The sequence below is a fragment of the Eupeodes corollae genome, chromosome 1 (genome assembly GCF_945859685.1).
Source record: "Eupeodes corollae chromosome 1, idEupCoro1.1, whole genome shotgun sequence".
Lineage (NCBI taxonomy): Eukaryota > Metazoa > Arthropoda > Insecta > Diptera > Syrphidae > Eupeodes > Eupeodes corollae.
The window spans coordinates 179908432-179929505 of NC_079147.1; the positions used below are offsets into that span (position 1 = coordinate 179908432).

At 31.2% G+C, this 21074-nt stretch overlaps 2 protein-coding genes across 10 annotated transcripts in view; one reads left to right on the forward strand and one right to left on the reverse strand.

The window, feature by feature from the left end:
• LOC129945021 (uncharacterized protein DDB_G0283357) overlaps positions 1–21074 on the reverse strand; it is a 353725-nt gene that overhangs the window by 260396 nt on the left and 72255 nt on the right. The window lies entirely within an intron of this gene.
• On the forward strand, positions 8121–8516 carry LOC129947445 (protein GVQW3-like). Its single transcript, XM_056058002.1, has one exon. It carries the CDS (start codon positions 8121–8123, stop codon positions 8514–8516), a length of 396 nt encoding a protein of 131 aa, XP_055913977.1.

Consider the following 21074-nt stretch of genomic DNA (forward strand, 5'->3'; position numbering starts at 1 on the left):
TAACACGTGTGATCGGAAGAATGGATAAAGAAGTCTATAAAACGATATTGGAGGACCACGTTTTGGTATCTGGACTCCGATTAATCGGTGCAGGTTTTGTATTACAGCAAGACAATGACCCGAAACTAACTTCAAAACTTTTCCGGGGATACCTGAAACAAAAAGAAGATGTGGAAATTTTAAAAGTAATGGTATGGCCACCACAGTTTCCAGATATTAACCCATTGAGCTCTTATGGGAAGATCGAAGAAGATAACATCGGAATCTGCTCTTTGGGAAACTCTACAAAATTCCTGGAATAATATTCCACAAGAAAAAATAAAAAACATTGTAAGAAGATTGCCCAGAATTGTAAACAAAATTATTGAATTTAAAGGACTGTTTTTTGATGAAAACTCAATTTAGAGCTTTTATTGGTTTTTTAAATAAATAATTTATGCTTATTACAAAACTATTTTATATTTTTATTTCATTTACAACTAGACTTGCTATTCATTTTTTTCCCGTATTAACTTTTTTCCTAAAACTTCAGTTTAGGAGTTAGAACTCGATATTTCTCAAATTTTATAGGTGGTTTCAAACTTTTGACCGGTAGTGTATAGGAACTATATGACGAATTTTGGATTCGTTTAAAATGTTGAACTCAAACATGAAATTACACATGGTAGAGAAATCGAAGAAAGTGGGTCCCCAAAATCAGTCCTTCGTCTGTCTGTCCTCGCCCCTAAACCCAAAACTATTAGGTCGATTGAATTCAAAAGTTGGAAATTAAAGTTTTATGCCGATTTGCTTCAGGCGTTTTTTAAGAGTAAGAACAACAGTTGTACCTATACAGATTTTTTGGTCAAAAGCCGAAAGTTCAAATTTTATCAAAATCGATATAATAGATTTTTTTTTTATTTTCTGTAAAGATTTTTTTCTAAATTTTGCTAAAATAAAATAATAAAAAAAAATGTTTGTATTGCTCGAGAAGGGTACCCTCCATAAAACCGTTTTTGTTTTCAAGGTTATTTAAGAACTAATAAACTCATTTATATTTTTTTTTCTGTACAAGTTCTTATACTGTCTAAATAATATTTTATGATCAAAAATGTCATTGTTTTTTAATGTTGGGTTTTTAAAAAATATAACAAAATGTCTTTTCGAAAATTGATACCTGAAAAGTTCTTAGTAACTCCATACTAAAAATATTTGTTTGAATGTATACAAAATCAATAAAAAAAAAATGCTCTGACGATTTTCTAATACAAAATTTTTAGATTTTTTTGGAGAAAGTGGCATTTAAATTTATGAAAATAAACTTTTTTGTAGGTTTATTTTTAAATCTTAAAATATAGAAAACATTTTTAAACAGACAATTTGGAAACATGTGCATTTCATTTTTTATTTCAATCAAATTAGTATTCAAAATTTTCAATGCTAATTTTTATATTTTTTTTTTGTATTTTGATTTTTCGACTTATTTTTAATAATTTTTTAAACTTTTTATTAATTTTTATATTTATAGTTTTAACCCTAGAAAGATAACCATATTTCATAAGCCATAAGTGATACACATGATTTGTACGTCCATTCGACGTAGGTTATCTTTCTAGGGTTAAATAACTTGGTGCTAAATTGGTAAAAATATTGATTACCTTGAATAATTTGCAAATAAGAAATAATTTTACCTCTAACATAATTGTGTGCATCGAAGATTAACGTTTTTGACATCTGGTAATATTTTTTAGAAAAATCCAAACAAAAAATACTGCAAAAATTGTAAAAAGTTATGTTCGACTTAAATATCTTCGCAAAAATTAAAGTAATTGACTTCAAACAAATTTAATTTTTTAAATATTTAACACTAGCTGCCCGTCCCGGCTTCGCACGGGTAGACATAAATAGGTACAGATATTTAAGTTATAAGCATGCTAATTAAAACGACCATGAATCACACAAATTGTGTACTTATCTTAAAGCCTCCCTGTACACTACGATGGCTGTGGTATTTGTAGGTGGCAACAAACCGTTTTGATTTTCAGGGGATCCTACTCGAGAAAGTGCTACATACAATTGCCTGTGGGAAAAGCACTTTTTCCTTAAGTCGATACCAACTATGGAAAAAGTTTGTCTATGGGATTTATTTCTTGCTAGGGCAAAGGATATTTTTAAAGAGAACTGTAACCTTTTAAAAGATATGGGCATATCAGTTGGTATCATCGGGATCTGCAGAACATGTGCGAGCTGACCGGCAGCGGGACCCGTAATGATAGTTGATACAATCACATTAGGGTTGGGTTAGGTTAGGTTATAGTGGCTGTCCAAGATGGAAGCGGACACACTTAGGAAAGTTTAATGGCCCATTGTGATACCACATGAATCTTGAGGCTTCCTCCTAAGCTCCATGGAACCAACTTGAATCCCTTACGAAACGTGAGAGGATGATTATACCGATATGATTTAGATCGTTAAAGAAGAATTCTTGAGTTTTCGAGCCAGAGCAGGGCATGTGCAGAGAAGATGAAGAACCGTTTCTTCCTCTGCAAAAGTCATTTGAGAATACGCCTAGTATCGTGGCGTACTTTCCTATTAGACAGTGTCCGGTTATGACACCTCTTATACAGCTTATATGCGATCTGCTTAGAGAGAGCAAGCACCTTGAACGTTTTAAATCCAGTGTTGGCCAGATGTGTTTTGTGACTTTGGTGATGTTGTTCCACCTGGTGCCTGCCCTCCTCACAGTGTGTACAAGTAGCGATTGGTATGGACTGTTATAGAGTTTGTACAGACAGAGTCCAGAGATTTGATAGTGGCCTGGCTATCAGAGAAAATACGGATATCAGATGTTGATATCACGTTTTCTTTGAGCCAGGACAAGACTTCCTTTATCGCTAAAAGTTCCGCCTGGAACACGCTACAATGATTAGGAAGGCGGAATGAGAGACTTAATTTCAGTCGTTCAGAGTACACACCTCCACCAACCCCTTCTTTTGTTTTTGACCCATCTGTGTAAAAATGGATTGACTCATCCTCCAAGAATGTCCTATCCTCCCAAAAAGATCTGGGAGGTATAGAAATCTGGAAGTTTCTGTCGAATTGCAGTTGGGGGATGGTGAATACCTTCGAATTACGGAGTGGTCAATGTTGGTGTTAGTCCACCGCGACGAAGCTTTGAGGCGAATAGCAGAGCTTGTAGCTATTTGTTTGCTAAATATTTCAAGTGGTGTTAGGTAGAGCAAGGTGTCCAGTTTCGCAGACGGGGTCGTGCGAAGCGACCCGCTTATACATAGGGAAGCTGAACGTTGGACGTTGGTATGACGTTTTTAATGATGATTTGTTAGTAACATTTTTGTGTAATTTGATTGTTTACATTTTTTGTAATTTTGGAATAAAGTATATTTGTATCTATATTAAGTGTAATTTTGGAGGGCATATTTTTATAAATTGTTTACATTTATAACATTAAAACGAATTTAAATATTCCAAACATTCCTTCATTTAGTTTTAATGGTTTAGTGTTCATAATATTTTATAATCAATCTCAATATAAATAACCTTAAGACTTATGTTATGAGCAAGTTCATAATACGCAATCATGCAAATTATTTCTATAAAAATATCTTTTTTTATTTTCAACCGCAAGACTAAAAATAATATGTCCATATATTTACAAGACAATATAATGCCAATAAAATTATGTGCAATGAAACCATAAAAATGAAATGAGTAGATAACTAGACTTCATATGTCATAAACACTTCACATCATTTGATTGGGGTTGCAATTTTACACCAGTTTGTGATGTGTAGCTTTCAAGCAGTTTTGTCATATTAACAAAGTATTGATTTTCTCTTCACCAATAAAAAGAAAAAAGTACATCTAAATATGAAAACTCAAGAATCAATGGTTCTAGAACAACATTTTAAATAAAATATACATTTGACGAATTTACAAACGACTTATGCAAACTCAATCAAGTGACAAAGAGTGTTATCATGAAAAAAAAATCTCTGAGGTCAGTTTCATTGGATTAATCAACTTCATAAAATAAAGTTGAGACACAACTGGAGGTAGATACTATATATTCTGTGTACATACCTGCACTATCAACAGAAACACACATTCGCATTTTTCATTTTTGGTTCGTCGCGTGTTTGAGTTTTATGTGATGGTGTATATTTTTTAAGTTATTTATTTATTTTCTGTTTATCTCTTTGCCAGTTGAATAAGAATAAAATTAAATTAAATATCTGACAATCTCTCAGATACGATTATACTTCTTTTGATAAGTTTGTGGATAAGAAGAATGTTAACGTGTTGGTTGGTAGAATGGACACAACTATTTCAAGAATTCATACAAAAATTGTAGCTATGGAAATTAAAGACACAATTTTTGATGGTTAAAACATCACAGCTTTAGTTAAACATTTTCAAAACGAATTATCACTTACTTTGGAATATATTCTAATATTCTAAATAATACAAACAAAATTATTTTCTTTTTTACATTGAATACAATTCTTGTACAGCCACGACCTTATCACTTTTTTCTATTCTATCAACATTCATTTGAAATTAGCATTTTTGTTATTAAACTTAAAATTTTTCAAAACACAATTTGTAATAATGTAGTAATGAAAACAATGTATGTAATAGGATTATAAAGAGGTGACATGGAAAACAATAATGCAATAAATTTAATAAATACAAAGTATTATGCATAAACTTTTTTTTTGCCCTAACAAAAATTGTTCATTTACATTTTATGCGAAACGCTAGTAATTAGGTACTTTTTTATTTTTGTATTTTAAATTCGAGAAATGCATTTTAGAACACAGAAATATTTTCATTACCCTGAATTAAGAAGAGAATTAAAATTCAATTAATTAGTAGGAGATTAGTATGCAATTGCGTCTACCTTAAAAAAAAAAAATCATACGTGGCGCCCTGAACTGAACTGAGACAATGAAACGGATGTTGAATATAAGTTGTGTTCAAAAACATCTTACCTTTAAACGTGTTAATTGATTAGATGTACTTACACCTTTACATTTAGAATAATTTCGTAGCATACTAAACGAAAATGTTAATAGATTATAATCCTGAATGGAATAAACGCTGAACTTCACAATATTCAAGTGGTAGTACTTGTTTTGACCATTTTATGACTAGAAAGAAAATTAGATACATATATTGTCTTGACATGCTTTCCTTCAAGTTTAAGCTAGCTTAAGAAGCTACAAATATTTGAAAAAAGAAAAAACTCTTAAATGGCGCCCAACGCCAAACTTAACTGCTTATGAACATTTACTACAGTTATTGTTTTCCGAAATATGTAATCCACGAGTTTTTTTTTGCAATTTATAAATACCTTCAGTTCATTACTTTCCCTTTAATTGCTTTTAAAATTCCTCATCCTAAAAGAATTTCATTAACACTAAGGAATTCCCCCATCTGGGTTTTATTCATTTGATTTTTGTTTTTTCTTCATTTTTTTTTTCAAAATACAATAAAATAACAAACGAAAAAAAATATATGTTGAAAATAAATTGTCGTAAAGGCGTACACAGAAAATTTTTGCCGAGTGCATTCCACTTCAATACTAATCCCAATGCCTTTACCACAATAGTATGTAACGAGCTCATCGTAGTAGCTGCTGCAATATCATCAGTCAAACACCACCATACTCTTGATAAGCAACTATACTCGGGGCATTCGATAAAACAAGAATTCCGTCACACACATGCATCATTTTACTCTGTTTCACTCCACATACTAAGACTAACTATATGACACCAGCAGCGGCAGTGGCAGCGTTGCCACAGTGTTACAAGTGTAACAAAAAAGTTATTTTTTTAAGTTTTGTTAATTGTGTTTGCAACTATAATTTTACTCAAATTGACTTTTAATGAATTGTTTTAAGGTCAATAAGGTAAGAATACGTTATTACAAAGTATTTACCAAAATTTTAGTGGTTTTTTTTTTTTAATAGTAACAAACTTATGAGTATTAATATAAGTTTTTTTTTCAAGCAATATTTTTGAAGAGTCATTAAAAGTGTTAAGTTTTTTGATTTATTTTATTAGACTTTCTTAAAGGTCTGCGGCAACACTGTATGACACATTCTCGAGAAAAGAATAAAAACAACAAAAACTCACATTAACACATAGCATACAAAAGTAATAATGTACCCTTGCTCAATGTGTGTTGCGTTCTGTTCTGTATGTTATTCTGTGTTATTTAAACTTTTAAGCGGAAGAAGAAACGAAGTGAAATAAATTAAAAATAAATAAGAACCATACAGAAATAAATATATATGAACATATGTGAAATGAAAATAATGATATGGAATATTGTATTGCATTTTAGAGTGACCAGACTCTCCACAATTATCATCTTAATCAAGAAAAAAATAGGTGATAACTTCTGAAGATTAATATTGGGAATACTTGTTATCTTGGTAAACATTCGTACAAAGCTGCTAGTAAAATATTTTGTTTGCGAAAGCCAAATATTTAACTTCAATTTTATGAAACTTTAGTGTTTACCTTAAGTAAACTTGGTTCCAAAAAAATTACCAAAATACTGTAATACTAGAAAGGCTCAGCAAGTAACTGTTAAGTGCAGAGATAATTTTGTTTGCCACACAGCACGAATGCAGATTGCTCTACTATGCAAAAATCAGCCATTATTATAAAGAACCATACATTCAAAAGAGAATTTTGGGTGCTGAAAGAAAATTATCCTGTTTCTAAAACACAAAAATGGCTCTGAGACAATCTTCAGTAGTGTAGAAAACAACTCATGACAACAGAAACAACACATAAATGTATCTAAACATTTTATGCAAATTAAACTTCTTTTTTTATAAATTATTTGTGTGATCACAACTTATTATTTGATATAACATAGCTAATGCAACAATAACCGTGTTTTGTTGGAAAATCTATCAATAGTATAGTAGGATTTTACACGAATGACAAAAACAATATCCGAAGTATAAATACTACCGATAAAAGTTTAAGTAGAATCTTACTACGGATGGGGTTTTGACATTTATACGAGTCTCGAATGGATCTTATGTGACTAGCATTTCGATGGCTGTGTTCGTTGAGTAGTTGTTCATTTAGGATCATGTGTTTTCCATTGGCGAAAAAAAAAAATCTGTCACTGTTGATAGTATTTAGTTTTGTTAATGAAAATGGACTAACTGGGCTTATTTTGCAAGAGAAAACAATAGAAAATATATTCAATTTTTGCTAAGTTTCCACCAAAGGTTTATCTCAGTTTAGATTAAATAAATCTTTTTTGGTGTTTCCACCGAACAAGAAGATTTAAAAGTGATTAAGTTGGACAGCACTTTTTAAATGGAAATGGTGTTTGGATGTTTTTTATGAAGTGCAAGTGAGATAGTTTGATTCGTGTTAAACAATGAAGAACTGAATAGTTCAGCACCATATAAGAATATGCTTCCTACTCCATGTCCAATTTTTGTTTTAATTTGATTAAAACAAAACTGTATTTTCTGTACACAAACATGTAATAACAATTCCTCAACACAGGATTTTCTTCACAATTTGACTCGACTCCGATCCCCGGCCGGAATCGAGTCAAATCAAGCTCATTTCAACTCGATTCAGGTAAATAAAGAATTGATGCGAGTTTCAAGCCCTTTTCAACACCATATGTTAGTGTAGTAGTCTACGAACACACCCCATTCTTGAAGTTTTTATTTTGTGTCAAATTTTTTGTAAAAGCTGCAATTGTTAAATGAACTTTTTTTTATAGAATCTCAATTTCCAGATGTTTTCTTATCATTTCTTCTTGAAAATTGTCCATTTTATTAGGTTTAGTTAGTTTTTTTTGCTGAAGTTAATTTTAACTTTTGATTTTAACAAAACTTTCGTCTATCGAGTTTTTTATTATTATTCTGAGAGATCTTCTTTCAGTTGTACCAATTTTTAAATACAAAAATCTGGCTACTGCCCATGGGTTTTCTTGGGAATTTTCTACTACCTTGAGGTGGCGTTCTATAGTACCATCTTTAGATAGCTTGTAGATATAGTTTCCGCCCGATCGCCATGTTAGTTTAGTTTTGAGACCACACTGAACAAGGCGCCTCTGTGTTTTTCTTAAAAATGGAAAAGTTGGAAAATCGTGCTGGCATCAAATACTTCTATTTGAAGGGGTTAAAGCCGAAGGAAATCAAAGAAGAGATGGACTCAACACTGGGGACATATTGCCTATCATATTCAACCATTAAGCAGTGGGTTTCCGAGTTTAAAAAGGGTCGTATGAGCACCTCTGATGAGCCTCGCTCAGGACGCCCTGTTGAGTTCACAACTCCAGATATGATCGAAAAAATCCATCAAATAGTGCTGGAAGACCGCAGATTAAAAATGCATGAGTTAGCTAAGACCTGTAAGATGTCAAATGAACGTGTGCAAAATATTTTGCACCAACATTTGCATATGCAAAAGCTCTGCGCAAGATGGGTGCCGCGTTTGCTAACGCACCAGCGCACAAGTCAATAGTTGCGATGGCTAAAATCCCCTGAGGAAGGCAGCAACCCCTGCCGAAACGTCGGGAAAAGTTAATGTAACAACCTTGTTTCATTGCCACGATCAAAGTGACCAAAAAAGCCGAAGGAAAACCTAATTTTTCCTATACACATAAGTAAAATCAACGATCTGAAGTTTGAATTGATGCCGCATCCTCCCTACTCTCCAGACCTAGCCCCGAGTGACTATTATCTGTTTCCTAACCTCAAAAAATGGCTTGGTGGTAAGAGATTTGCGGACAATGAAGTAACCGAAGTTGTAAATGGGTATTTTGAGGAGCTTGATGAATCAGTCTATAGAGATGGCATTACTAGACTAGAACACCGCTATGAGAAATGTATCAGCTTTGGAGGAGATTATGTTGAGAAATAAAAAAAAAATTCTTAAAAACGTTGTTTTTCTTGGTCAGGCCGAAAACTTTTCAATCCACCCTCGTATTTATAGAATGCCAAAAAAACACGGCTATAGATCCTTAGCTACATAAACAGATCTGGACTAGACTGGATCCATTGATTAGAAAGCATGTGAATCTTTCTAGTTCTAAAATATCATTCAATTACAAAACGACACATAAAACGAAATGAACACTATTTTTCACACAAATCCAAACTTGTAAACTTTCGTGAAGAACTAAAGTTAACAGTAATATTAACTATAAAGGGTATACTAAAAAAAATAAGACGAAGTTCTTGGTGACTTTCAATTTAATAAAAATGTTTCAGAGTTGGAAAAATAATAACAAACAATTACAATAATTGCTTGTAATTGAAATCTCCATATACACTTTTTTAATTAATTTGAAAAGTAATTCATGAATTTTAATTACTAACTAAATTCATATAATGAAAAAAATTAATTAAATATTATTACAATATAATTACCTGAAATGTTCATATCTTTTATGTGTCTTGCGTTGAATGTAAGTTCAAAATGTTTTAACTTAAGAATTTGAAGAAATCCATTACAATTACACATAATTAGTAAAAGCATTTTGTCAATTACAATTACAATTACAATTACAATTACAAGTAGTTGAAATGTTATTTTTTCAATTACAAAAACAAGCAATTGAAATGTATATTTTTGCAATGATAATTACAATTGAAATAAAAGTTAAAATTAATTACTTATTTTACTTTCTTGTGTCTTCTGACGACTTAAATTTTATATGGGTAAACTTAGACGCAAAAGTTACGTTTCATACGGTGCAAGAGAATGACCTTTTCTAAATTGCATGTGGAAAAGGAAACATTTATTTCAATGTCCTATGCGGATTTAATGGATTCGGGGAAAAATCTAGTATTTCAGACTTTTTACAAAACCTGTGAGCGTTGCTACACCGACCGAAAAACCGTTCATAAAAGGATAAAATCATTCATAGTGTGAAATACTAAGTCGTTTGATTGAACCATCAAAAAACCTCTTCAGACCTTGAGTTTTAAAATCTCCTTAGATCACATTTTATTTAAGTTTGATCGACTTCAACAAGTTCGTTAAATGCAAAACATTTAAAAACCTACACCTGGTCATCAACTACACACACCAGAAAAAAACCACACAAGAGCAATAAAAACAAGTTGTGGGAGAACCCCTGGAATTGAAGTCAACAATTTAAACGAATTCTCTGTATTCGAATCTAATTTTATTACAAATTATGATAAATTGTTTTTTCGCTTGATAATGACATTCCACCATAATTATATTTACAAAAACTGTTACAAATTGTGATAAAAAAAATGGCGAACATAATTTGTGAAACGTATCTTGTCAATATTAAACTTAAAGTGTTGTCAATTTGACACCCTCTCGGACATACCTTTCTTTTTGTTTCGTTCTAAGATCTTATTGGTTCCGGATTAAACAGAATAAGTTGAGTATGTTTCGTTAAGTTTTGTATTGTTTTATTATTTTCCTGTTCTTATTCTCTGTGGTAGTGATGATGTTGAACACGATGACGATCAACGCGCAAAAGCAACAGCTCAGCGAAACGTCAATGACCTCAAGACCTTGAGCACATTACAAAATAAAATAAAAATAAATACATATTATTCATCTTGATTCCTGAATTTTGTGTACACAATTTTGAGATTTAATTGTTTTAAGGTGTAGGCAGACTAGGTAAGTTGAACTGTCACATTTTTTGGTAAAACTTTTTGGTTCAAGAGCTTGTTTGAATTTTCCTCAAAGATTTCGAAAGCTTATGGTAATATAACAACAATCGTGAACTTCTTCCGTATAATCGTTTTTTTTTTTCGTTGCTGCTGAAGTCTAAGTAAATATTTAGCCGTGTTCTTTATCAGAAGATGTATTTTCCGCATACGTGTATTGATGCTAGTATCATATGAGCGGATCTAGGTAATATATACAAATGGAAGAAATCTATAATTAGATTCAATTATAAAAAGCAATGGTTTTCTTCCTTTTTTGTATGATTTTGTTATTTTATTCTTCGATCGACGCACGATGCGATGATATTGTGAGAAATTGCAATCAAGTTGGATTTACATTTATTTTCTTTTGTATTTTTATTTGAATAAGCAACTATTCTTCTTTTCGTTTCACATGATTAGTTATCATACTTGACATTGAGTATACCTAAAGGAATATAAATAAATATATTATGTGTAACCAGTTTGAGGCAATCTATTTTAAGTCACGATTATTTTTGTAATAAAAAATTATATTTTTATCATACAAAACTGGAAAGATCAAATTTTCTTAATTTGAATATTCATTAAATGGCGCCCAACAGTTATGAGAATAGAGATTATATTAGATTGAGTAAGCTTATGAGTTACAAATATTTGAATGCTTTATTCAAATAGAGTTTAATAAGAAGAACTTAAGCTACAACTTTCTTTTATAGGCTTGTTGGAAGCAGTAACGCCATTTTCTCTTTCTAATTCAATTAGAAAAAAACTAAACTTAGAATAATAAACCGTTTTTAGGAGCTATTGGAAATTACATAAATAAGAAAACATAAGATTTGAATATAAACCGAATTCGTCTTGTTCAATCCACATGATATGCAAGTCAAGCTCTTGCATTTTCAGCAAAAAAAAAGTATGTATGTTATCGGTCACATAAAAGTTTCAACTCGTAAAATCTTAAAAGATATGATTCCTCGAGCCCATGTACACATCAAACGGCGACTCTTTCTTGGCTCCAAATACGGCTGTTTTTCTAGATCGCGTATTAAATCAGCCTGAAATTGACTTCATCGATGAAAACAATTTTTCGATAAAAAAGCTCACGATAGACTTTTTTTTAACAAAGAACGCATTTTAATGGTGGAATTAACAATTAACTACTTAGCAAATTTGCTAAATATTTAGCAATTCACTACGGAAAAATACGGAAAATTGTAAACTTTTGGATTTGCTAAGTAAAAAATTACTAATCAATTAAAAGAAAGTGTACGTTCATAAAAATAAAACAAGACAAACAAGCTTAAACTGATCTATTCGCCCATGTTGATTAAAATCACTTTACAAGTTCACGTGAAATGAAATTGCATGATCTTCTATTCGATCGATGTCGAAAACTTCAAAATTGCTTCGAATTGCCTTCGAACTGAAGGATCATCCATTTTTATTTTGTTTCTGAAGTAAAACTTTTGCTGTTTTGAAGATGGATGCAATATTATTGGCAATTTGAAGTTAAAAAAGAAAGCAGAATTTAAGAGAAAAAATCAGGAGACGAATTTTGCGAGACAAATCAAATTTATTGGATTTACGTGACAGTGTGGTGAAAATTATGTAGAACTGTTCTGATAAATAAAGTACATTTTTGATTTCCTCTTTTAAGCTTTCATTGTAATTTTAGATTAAACAAACACGTTTTTTTATATGTTCTAAGGGAAATAAAACCTTTTATAATGCCTTCATCGTTTCCTTCAATTCAAATACTTGCTGCCATTCTCCGATTCCTAGCAGAAGGAAGCTATCAAAGATCAATTCACAGATATAAAAAATGTGATTTCAATACGTTCAAAAAAATTTAACAAACCAAAATACAGAACATCCAATTCACAATAATGAATTTTGGAACACCCAAATTCACTTTCGCAAAGTGTATTCTCAATAAGTGAAATGCAGAACATGGGCAACTGATTCGAAATCTCAACTGTAGACTGGACTATTCCATCCACTGTTCTTATAACATTAATTGTACAGATGTCATATGAATTCAGCAAATTGTTTAAAGTTGAAGAAACCATTGGAAATTGTAAAAAGATAGTAAGATCTTAAAATAGTTTGAAATTCGGTAAATCATCTTTTGAGCTTAGTAAATTGGTTAAAATGGTCTTAAATTTTACTAAATCGTTTAAAATTTTGCGTCAATGTTTTGTATAGGATTAAATTAGTTTGCATAAAATATCTTTACTTGTTGCAAAAATATTCGATTCGAAAATAACTTTGCCCCAATTTTAGTAGTACATTTTTTTGTAGGTTACTGTCATTTAGGTGTTTCTAAAAACAAATTCAAAAACGTCAAAAACATTATATTTTGATTCATCCAACTAATTATTTTCTTTTTAATCCAAACCAATTTCGTATCACGTCACAATGCATGATATACCATTAATTGAAGTCGCTAGCGTGAATGATTCGCAAGATACTTGTGCCAAATTTGTACCTAGTTTTAAAATTTTCATAGGAAAAAAGTCATTGAAAGTCATTTTTGCATCTTTTGAAGTTATTATATGTAAAACAAAATGTTTTTGAAGTCAAAATCTTAACTGGTAATTGAGATATGACCGACAAAAGAGGTACCGATGGTACGTTTACACTCATCTCTCTTAAAACTTTTGAATTAGATTCTAGGGACCTTGAAACGTCTAGAAATTTCATAATTTTCAATTCGACAAATCAGACTTTTACATAAACTTCCTATGAATAACAATTTAACTTTTTCAAAGAATTAAGTTGTCATGAATTAGAAACATGTTTTAAAAATCCAACCGAAAACGAGGTTTTTAAGGCTCGCAACATATTTCTTAACTTTAAATTATATGATGATTTTAAAAAGTACAAATTGTTTCCTTCTGGATACAGTTTGAATCATTTTCGTATCTTAATTAATTTGTGAAAATTCGTTATAAGTTATTAGTTTTTGTTTGATTCTATTTGATGTTTTGAGTAATTCTTGAATTTAAAGCTTCAATAAAAGTATTCGCACAAGGAAACGGTTAAGAGTTGTAAGTCACACTAGGCCCTAGTTCTTATTTATTTTATTTATAGTTTTGAATTGGAGTTAATTGTTAGCCCAGTTTGAAAATCCTAAATTCGATTTTAACTATCCGGTCAAATTTTCAAAACACCTCTTTTAAAATAGTTTTACATATGTATTTATATGTTTAATAGAATTCAAAAACTTGATATCTTAGAATTGTTAAGATTTCGAATTTGTTACAAAAAGAAAAATTAACCGAAAACAGTTTTAGCAGATATTTAGCAAGGCTTTAAGATGTGTGTGCGAGCGTGTGTACGTTTGTACGTTTGTACGTTCGTACGTCCGTAAGTTCGTAGCTCAAAAAACAGTTGAGAATTCGACTTCAAATAAATTTCGGTATACAGATAATAATGCAGAAAGATGCAGAAAGGGCTCTCGAGAAAACTGAGTGGGTGGTTTTTTTACAATAGCAGTTTAAAAAAAAGGTAAACATTTTAGTTAACCCTAAATACCAACAACGCTAGAGACTTGAATTAAATATTATATTATATATTGTAACGTGATACCAAACAAGTATATTTTTTGAAAAAAAAATCCAATTAATACTTTTTTATAAAAAACTAAAAAACTAAGAATAAAAAATTATTTTATCCCGAAAACAATTTTGTGCAACGAGAAATAATGGTTTTTGAATTTTTGTGAACTGACAGTTTTTCATACAAAATTAAAACCTAAAAAAAAAAAAACATTTCTCAAAGTTGGTAAAAATTGAATTTCGACTCAAATATCTTTTTAAATATTCGAGAATATGGCTTTAGTTAAATCTTGATAAAAATTAAATATAACATTTTTTACAAAAAATAAAAACCTACAAAAAAATTAATATTTATTTTCGACTTCAATAACTTTTCAAAACTTTAAAACATTCGCCTTAAACCAATTGTATTTATTTTTTGTTAAATACATTTTCAGAAAAATCAAATTGAAAGTTTTTTTTTACAAAAAATTAAAAACCCAAAAAAAATTAACAAAAGTTTGTACAAATTGATTTTCGACTTAAATTTCTTTTCAAAACTTTGAGATATTGGCTTTAAACTTATGTTATAAGAAATATGGTTTTTTACATTCGGTAAACTTTTCAGAAAAATCGAATTGAAAGTTTTTTTTAACAAAAAAAAACAAAAACCTAAAAAAAAAGCATTTCTAAAAGTTCGAAAAATTGATTTTCTACTTCTACCTAAATTAAAAATATTGGTTTCAAGCTTATTTTATCTTACATAAAATATTATTTTCGGCATTCAGTGAATTTTCGATAAAAATTCAAACAGTCCGTTTTTTATAAAAATAAAATCTGCAAAAAACGGTACGAACATTTGGTAAAAATGATGTTTGGTTCTATATATAACGTGATGAATAGAAGGTATTGACTTCAAATTAATTTCATTCATCCAATTTGTATTTGTTTATATAAGAAATAAAAACTTTTAAGAAATGCTACTAAAATTGGTAAAAATTGGTTAACGACTAAAAAAACTCGTTAACAAAAATATATTTTGAAATCAGACTATTTAAAGATACGCAAAATATTGTTAATTTTTAAATTTTTTAAAATAATTCAATTGACAACTTTTTTAACAAAATACGAAGACTTACAAACCTTTTAAGCAAGACAAATCGACAAACATGATGGGAAGTTTTCAGTGTGGGTCGCATCCCAGCCTCTTTTTTTATTTATAGTTTTGAATTGCAGTTAATTGTTGGTACTGATTGTATATAACTTAGTAGCGTTCCTAGATATTGAAGGAGCTTTCAACAACGTCAGTTACCAAGCGATCACAACAGCAATAGATAAGCTAAAATTAGAGAAATCACTCATAGATCTTATAAGTCTCATGCTCAAAAGCAGGACAATAATTTCTAACATGAGAAGTTTTACTTCCACCAGATCGGTGAATCGAGGCACTCCCCAAGGTGGAGTCCTTTCGCCTCTTTTATGGAACATGGTAGTAAACGACCTTCTTACAGCATTGGAAGCAGAGGGTTTCAAGGTGATTGCCTATGCTGACGATGTTGCGATATCCGTATCTGGGAAGCATACCCAAGTTCTCTTAGAACTCTTACAAAATGCCCTAAACAGGCTATCTAAATGGGCTAAGCAATGTGGATTGGACGTCAACCCACACAAAAAAGAATTAATACTTTTTTCGAGCAGATATAAAATTAATCAGATTAGCCCACCCAAAATAGAGGAATACCATTAAGCTTTTCCGACCAAGCTAAATATTTGGGCCTCATTTTAGACAAAAAACTAAATTGGAAGGCAAATATTGATGAAAGAGTAAAAAACGCTACTGTAGCGCTTTTTACTTGAAAAAGGCCATAGGTGAACCGCACTGGAAAAGATGGTAAATCTAAATAAGCTCATCAAAGTCCAGCGGTCAGCAGGTATGTGCATCACAGAAGCACTTCGCTCAACACTAACCACAGCACTGGAAGTGCTTTTAAACCATACACCTCTTGACATATTCTCCAAAATGGTGGCAGCCAACTCATGTGTGAGGCTTAGAGCCACCTCTCAATTGAACAGTAACAATGCTGGAAATACTACTATTCTAGACAGTTTCAGATCTGTCCCAGATCGCTTAAACTATACCACCCCAAAAATGGTATTCGGTAAAAGCTTCCATGTGTCCATCCCTTCAAGATCCTCCTGGGAAGAAGAGAGACCCCTGGAAGACGATGCGGTACACTTCTATACTGACGGTTCAAAGACCGATCACGGAGTTGGAAGTGGTATCTTTTCAGAACAACTGAATCCCAGTCTATCCTATAGACTTCCCAATCAATGTAGTGTATTCCAGGCAGAAGTAATGGCGATTAAAGAAGCACTATCCTGGCTCAAAAAAAAAACGTTATATCTTGTAAGGATATACGAATCTACTCAGACAGCCAAGCCACTCTTAAATCTCTCACGTCTGTCTCCACAAACTCTCAAACAGTCCACGATTGTTGATCATCTCTGAATGAGATGACGGAACAGTTTAGCATTCACCTCATTTGGGTGCCGGGCCACAGAGACATTCCGGGAAATTGTAAAGCCGATGAGCTCGCCAAAAACGGAACACTTCTGCCTCATGTTAGACAAAAACATAACATAGGAACACCACTTGCTACATGCAAATATCTTCTCTAGCAATATACTCTAGAAACAACAAATGCTAGATGGTCACAGAGTACCACCTGCCTAGCCACCAAGCAAATATGGCCAAGTATTGACTTGAAACGGTCAAAAGGCTTGATATAACTAAGCAGACAAAGTATAAGCTCTACAATTGGAGTAATAACGGGACACTACCTCATAGGAAGACATGCTCTAAGGCTAGGGGTCTACACAAATGACTTCTGTAGAAGCTGCATGATCGAGGAAGAGGAAACAGTCCAACACCTTCTATGTACATGTCCAGCACTCTCCATTAGAAGGAATAACTTTCTCGGTAATCCCTTCTTCGATAACACCAGTGAACTGGCAACGATTGACACAAAACGTCTCTCACTTTATTAAAATTACAAAATGGTTTGTTTAAATTCATTACTCTCCCATGAGTAACCTTATTAGTGGTATCACAATGGACCCTTGAGGTCTACGTGCGTCAATGACATCTGGACAGCCACGCCAACCTAACCCTAACCTAGTACTGATTTTGAATCCGAAATTTGATTTAAACTATCTGCTCAAATTTTCAAAATACCCCCTTTAAAATTGTTTTATGTGTTTTAATATATTTTTAAAAAACTTTATAATTTAGAATTGTTTAGATGTCAAATTTGTTGCAAAAAGAAAAATGTATGTTAATATGTTTTGCCTTTTTTTATTGAAACCGGTTTTAGCAGATATCACCATTGCTTTAAGATCTACAAAATATTAAAAATAAAACCAAATCTTTTGAACAGAACAAAACCTTTTGAAAAGAAACTATAGCTCAAGTCTTTCTTAGTTTGCTAGTATTTATCATAAGAATATTTTTAAAAAATACCAATGTAACCAATGAGCACAATATTAAAGTTAAATTTAACAAGAACAATAACAAGTCGTTCCTATTTTTCACAATTATTGGTATTTCGGCTTTTAAACAAGAAAAAGTCCATCTGTCGATTTTCCTTTGGTGCATACAAAAAATCCCATTTCAAAGAAAATTGAAATGATTTCTTTAACTTTGCACAAAGGTTATAGAGAAGACCTCTTATTATTATTGAGACCTTTTTATCATGTCACTTTTAAAAGCTGTAGGTGTTAAAACGTTAATATGTTAAGGTAGGTACCTGCATGGTGGGCAGGCTTTAAATATCCGAATAAAAATATAAAATTGGTGGAACGTTCAATATATTCTTTTTTCTTACCATATTTGATAAAAATCTCGAGGTCGAATTTTTTTAATGTGTAAGTATAGCACACATTTCCCATAAATCAAGGCTGACATAGACACTTGCTCAAATTAAAGAAAAAAGAAAGTATTTGCGAAAATTAAAGAAAATATCAACATTCTCATCAAAAACTAAATTTCAACTATGACTGCCCCCACTTCCGACCCCACCACCACTGTGTGTCGTTTGCGTAATCACTCGTGGTGAAATGATGAAATTTTAGAAGTCAATGTCAGCATTAATTTTTTGGTGCAACCGTGCTCTTGCCAGTGCCGCTGTGCTCTAATAAAACAAGAACCGAATTTTTGACATCGAATAAAACTTTGACTGTGTGTTTTATTCTACCTCTACCTTGTAGTAGAACTACACGTACTCGTATAAAGTATATTTTTAACGCTCTCACAGATATTTGTGTTACTTTTTTAGGTTGGAAATCGGGAGATGACCTTGAAAAAGCTTTATCTAAAACTTGAGTGCAATAAACTTGTGCAATCTAATTTTTGTGTGTTTTTTTTTTTTTATTTCTTCGCAGCAGAAATTTATATTTGTTTTTCATTTGAAATTATTCTTTTTGTTCCTATTTGAAAAAGGAAGGAAAAAAAATGATTTGAAAACTAAGAATTTTTGAATTTTCATTGAGAATTTAAAACGCAAAAATAATAAAGAACTTTTATTCAAGAAAAAAAAAGGAAATAAAAACGTAGAAACAACTTTTAAAAGATTCGTGATTTCATTTTGCATTTTGAATCTTTTTTGTGTTTGTATCATTTTTAATTTATATATTTATTTTGTGGTTGTGATAGATACAATCATTTGGGGTCATAAAATTTAAATTGCTGATTCGAAAGACTGATGACAATTTTAAAAACGTGGCAAACTGGAAAAATCAGTCAATTTTTTTAAAGTATACCGACGTATGCAGAAATTCCAGGAAAGTGTTTTTGTTTTACTTTTTTTTTCATCAAAACAGACATTTCCCTAATTTAGAATGAGATATTTTTGGTGAATTTAATTTATATAACAATAATATTTACCTACCCTGCTAAAGAATGCTGTTTAGCTTTATGTATAGAGAAAAAAAAACATTCTGCCAGTGAGATAGAGAGAGAAAAAGTGGTGGGGGTTTACATTTTTCGGTTGACCTATGAAGAGGTTGATGTTTGCTTAATGGAGTTAAATTTATTTATTTTTATTTTCATGTGCAAATTTATGATTTGTGTCGAGAAAAAAAAAGAGGATGGCCGGTGACAAACAAAATACACAATTGTTTATGAGGTTTTAAATGCGATTGAAACAGAAAGCATGCAAGCTTTTTTTTAGACCGAATTTATAAGCCATAAAATTAAAAGCTACCTGTAGCTATGGTGGTAAATTTAACTATAAGTGATAAATTGAATATTAAACAAAGAAGTCAATTAAAGAACACTCATTTATTATTGATAGTTTTTTTTTTATAATTCATTCAATAAATAGAATAATTGATATTTTATTTAGATAAAAAGGTACCGACACAGAATTTTTGCAACTTCAAAAACTTCAAAAATGGACCAATTTTAAAAACTTTAATTTTTTTCATTTATTAACTTTAAATTTGAAGATCAAATTTTTGTTAGTTTAAATTTTTAACGAACTTAATATACTTTTAAGTTTGAAGAATAACGGTTTTGACATTTGGCAAAATCAATCCGATGGATTGTTTCGATTTTACAAAATATAAAAACCTACACGAAAATATTTCCTAAGAACTAATAAAAATTGAATTTCGGTTAAAATATCTAGAAAATAAAAAAAAAATGCTGACTTGAAACATATTTCATCTTCTATATAAAACATTTTTCTTGAAATTTAGAACAATTTTATAAAAAAAAATCAATAATTAATAAATTTCCTATCAATTTCTTTTATATTGTACTCGCGCTCAAGGGGATAAGAATACCCTTATACCCTACACAGTTCGAGTAGTTAAGATTGGAGGATACGATTTGAAAGAAGATAACGATGCACATTGGTTTTGAATGCCTACAAATTGTAATGATTGGGAAATATTAAGTCTGGTAAAGCATTCCACATTCGTGTAGTGCGGCTAAAAAAAGAATCTCTGTACTTTACAATGCGACCGAAATTGGACTCAAGGGTAAACTGATAGCATTCCTAAAAGAACGAGTATTACGGTTGGATATTTTATTAGAGCTTTGATTATGGAAGTAGCGATAAATAATGAGAGACATGAAACCTTTTTCAGTTTCAGTTCGACAACGGTCACCTATCATTTTTACATCTCTCTTTCGAATTCTGTCCAAGAAACTCAAGTGAGTAATAGCAGCACCTGTCCAAATAAGGGAATTCTACTAAAGTTTTGGATGAATACAGGCTTTTTAAATTATAGCCGGATCAGAAGGGGTACAAAAATTCTTGCTTCGTATTAGAAAAATCCTAAGCACTTGGTAGCATTTTTGGCGATGTCAAATATGTGGTCACTCCACAACAAGTGGTTTATAATGCACATATCTATGATTGATAGCTGTTCAGTCCCCTCGATGCAAGTACCACCTATGGATAGTGGCATTCGGGGAGGGTTACGCTTTTGTGACAGTAGACAGCATTGAGTTTTCGAAGCATTAAATTCTACACGGTTTTTGGATCCCCATAGTACAATGCTGTCAAGATCATAATTTAATAAGCTTATCATAATTTGCGGTTGGTAGTCCACAACCTAAGAACAAGGATGAGAATCTAACAACGAATATGAAAAGCTAATGGTACTTTCATCAGCGAAACAATTTAGTGGGTTAGAAGTTTCAGACAAAAGATTATTTTTAAAAATAAGGAAGAGCGTCGGAGACAAAACGGAGCCCTGGGGCACACCAGCGTTTATTTTGTGGATATCAGATTTGAACCCGTCCAATACTACTTGAATTGAACGGTCCGAAAGGT

Excerpts from the sequence above, each read along its gene's own strand:
- LOC129947445 (XM_056058002.1), top strand. The coding sequence starts at position 8,121 with ATGGAAAAGTTGGAAAATCGTGCTGGCATCAAATACTTCTATTTGAAG.